This window comes from Tubulanus polymorphus, chromosome 2 (genome assembly GCF_964204645.1).
Source record: "Tubulanus polymorphus chromosome 2, tnTubPoly1.2, whole genome shotgun sequence".
Classification (NCBI taxonomy): Eukaryota; Metazoa; Nemertea; class Palaeonemertea; order Tubulaniformes; family Tubulanidae; genus Tubulanus; species Tubulanus polymorphus.
This window is the reverse complement of record NC_134026.1, coordinates 27,345,627-27,348,640: the sequence shown is the minus strand read 5'-3', so window position 1 is coordinate 27,348,640 and position 3,014 is coordinate 27,345,627. Positions and strand designations below refer to the sequence as shown.

The window sequence follows — 3,014 nt, the reverse complement described above, 5'->3', positions numbered from 1 at the left end:
CCGAACTGTTTTTAACATTATTAGGAATCCTTATAGGATTGGTGTATCTGTTAAACAAGTAGGTATCATATACAATCCATTCATTTAAAGCGGTTTAGCTTTCTTTATTAAGAAGTTTCTAGTTTCTATCCGCCATATTGTGGCGGTCCCTCAATGTTCTCATTGTTCGCGAATGATCACGAATTCAATTCATTTTGAAATAGTATCTGTTAAAGCTATATTTCCCATTTTTTCAGAGTTATTTGCAATTTGGGCCTGGATTCAATTTTTTGCATAACTTTCCTGACGACAGATCATTAACCGCTTGAGTTTGAGATTACGCGCCAGAGGGATTTCCCACTGCGTATCACCATTTCACCGAACATTGAGATTTAAAGATTTTTTGTATGCGACATTTTCTTTATTAGATATGTTATTGTTCCACAACGCTACTTTGCCCAACATAGTATAGCGTCACCAATGGGTTTACCTTTTATTGGAACTGGGCATCAACTTATTATCGAGGTCAGTTTTAGATAAACGGAGAAAGTAAATCATGTATTTATCATAGTAGATAGAAGTAGTTCTTTATTTCAGGGGATTTATAATTATGACACGAGGTTATACAACCTATATAAGAAGAAAAAGGTGTTTGGGTACGTACGCATTTATGTATATAAGTGACGTTAAGATGCAAGGTTGTTCTTAGTTACAAAAATTAATACTTTAAATAAATACATTAAATATTTAATGCAGGTCGTATTTATGTGGACGGTATGTTTTAACGGTGTGTGATTTAGATATGATACGGATGATAATGACGAAGAAGTCGTCTTCATTTATCAATAAGAATGAGGTATATAAGTACTATTTAGATTCAAGGTTTCAGTCATTATCCCTCAGCGGTTACGTATAAGCCTCGTGACAATTATCTTTAGAACAACTTGCGACTTGATGATAGCAGTATTTTTGGTATTGATAACGTATTGTCTAAGTTGTCGGGTGATCATTGGAAACATGTCCGATCTCTTTTGACGCCCACATTTAGTACTGGAAAATTAAGAAAGGTAGGCCTGATTATAACCAAATACATTTATATACTTATACTTATTTTGTCGCGTGGAATGCAGCCTTTTTGTCATTATTACTACAGATGAATAGTTTAATGGAACCAAGTATAAAAAATCTTTTGGAAATCCTAGGAGAACGTGCCAAGAAAGATCAACCGGTAGATATGAATGAGTACGTGAACACAATCATCAATGATTAGTTACGTAGCTATATGCGGGACCATTAGGTTGAATAAATTCTTTTAATTCCCAGGTTGTTCGCACGTTTTTCCTTGGACACAATCTTCAGTACGATGTTTGGCTTGCAAATCAACTCATTGAAGAATGCTAATGAATCGATATTCATGCACGCTAAACAATTGTTTAAAACTATGCAACAAAAACCGAGATGGATGTATCTTTTAGGTGAGCCTTGAATCAAAACTAAGACAGGAAAGTAATATATTCTCCCCGCTCGTATAAGTGACTCAATCAACCAAATACAAATAGTTGTTTTTCCAGGTCTGCTTTCTTTATTAAAACATTTTGGATATCGCACCGCACCAAAGGAATCTGTGGATTACTTCATGGATTTAGTTCGTGACGCAATAGAAGCAAGGGAAGGATTGATCAATTATGACGAGGAATGATACGTTTGTTTTTAACGATTCAATCTTTTGAATATACGTCAGCTTTGGAGAAAACGAATCTTAAGCAAGGTTATGTTTGTTATTTCAGATCAATGAAGATTTCTTGCAGTTGATGGTGCGAGCCAAAATCGATGACTCAGAAACTGACAGAGAAACGCGAGGTTTTAAATGGTCGAAAAAAGGTACGCAAAATATGAATCGGTTGGTTATATCAGTCTGAAGCCGGTAATGATATAGAATGGAACAATCATGATAGGTCTGCTCCTAGAAGAGATACTCGTCCAAGCATTCCTTTTCATCTTCGGCTTTGAAAACATATCGAATACAATGACTTACGTAGCCTACTGTCTGGCAGTTCATCCTGATGTCCAAGAAAAACTCATAAAGGAAATTGATGGTACCGTTGGGGATGTAAGTACAGCACTTGCCAAAAGCCTTGTCATACATGATTGGTTGGTAAATCTGCAATCATCCTAGATCATTGGCAACAGTTTTGTCATTTAGTAGCTTTTATCTATAAGAACATTGTTTTATGTCACAGCATAAAGTCTCCTACGATAATATAAATGAATTGAAATATATGGATATGGTAGTGAATGAATGTGGAAGGTTACATGCTGTGATATTCAGGTGAAGTTCGAAGGAGAGCTCTAAAAATCATGCGATTACCTACCACTCGATCTTTTGTAAATATACCACCTTCAAAATATATGGATTCGGATTTTTGTAGGCATGAACGTCTGTGCAATGAAACTACCGCGGTCGGAGATTTTGTGATTCAGAAAGGTTGGGATATTCTAGTTCCCGTTCTTGCAATACACATGGACCCGGATATATGGCCAGAGCCAGAGAAATTCAACCCGGAGAGGTGTGCATACAAGTAATAATATTTAATAATTAGATGGAGTTTTTTGGAATACATGTAATACGGTTTGCTTCTGGCATTTTCAGATTTTCAGCTGAGAATAGCAGAGGACGACACCCTAGTAGTTACATGCCTTTCGGTATGGGACCAAGGAACTGCATCGCTAAAAGGCTTGCCCTCGTCAAAATCAAAACTGCAATTGCGAGCATACTTCAGCACTTCAGATTTACCCCATGTGTGGAAACACAGGTGATGTTTACATATACATGTTTATTACTGTGAAGTTTGATTAAATGAGTCACTGTGATATAATGATATACATACAACAGATTCCGCTGATCAAAAACCAATTGAATCAACCCACATTACCCATAAAACTGAAGGTTGAGAAGAGACATGACTCAAAGGAAGTACCAGAACTGCTTGATTACTGAATTGCGCCGACGAAGTGCTCCGTGACGTGTATTCTAT

The 3,014-nt window shown here is 36.5% G+C and overlaps 1 protein-coding gene across 1 annotated transcript; it reads left to right on the top strand.

The window, feature by feature from the left end:
• The first annotated feature begins 796 nt into the window (after nucleotides 1–796).
• Nucleotides 797–3,014, top strand: LOC141899127 (cytochrome P450 3A41-like). The gene is made up of 11 exons (XM_074785280.1): nucleotides 797–835; nucleotides 918–1,046; nucleotides 1,133–1,221; nucleotides 1,303–1,454; nucleotides 1,551–1,624; nucleotides 1,767–1,860; nucleotides 1,935–2,089; nucleotides 2,220–2,308; nucleotides 2,409–2,546; nucleotides 2,630–2,792; nucleotides 2,873–3,014. The coding sequence occupies exons 1-11, from the start codon at nucleotides 797–799 to the stop codon at nucleotides 2,975–2,977; spliced, it is 1,227 nt and encodes a 408-aa protein (XP_074641381.1). The 3' UTR covers nucleotides 2,978–3,014.

Coding starts and splice junctions, on each gene's coding strand:
- LOC141899127 (XM_074785280.1), top strand. CDS start 797: ATGACGAAGAAGTCGTCTTCATTTATCAATAAGAATGAG. Junction 1,625..1,766: donor TGGATTACTTCATGGATTTA/GTTCGTGACGCA, acceptor TTGTTATTTCAG/ATCAATGAAGATTTCTTGCA. Junction 2,090..2,219: donor TTGATGGTACCGTTGGGGAT/GTAAGTACAGCA, acceptor TTTATGTCACAG/CATAAAGTCTCCTACGATAA.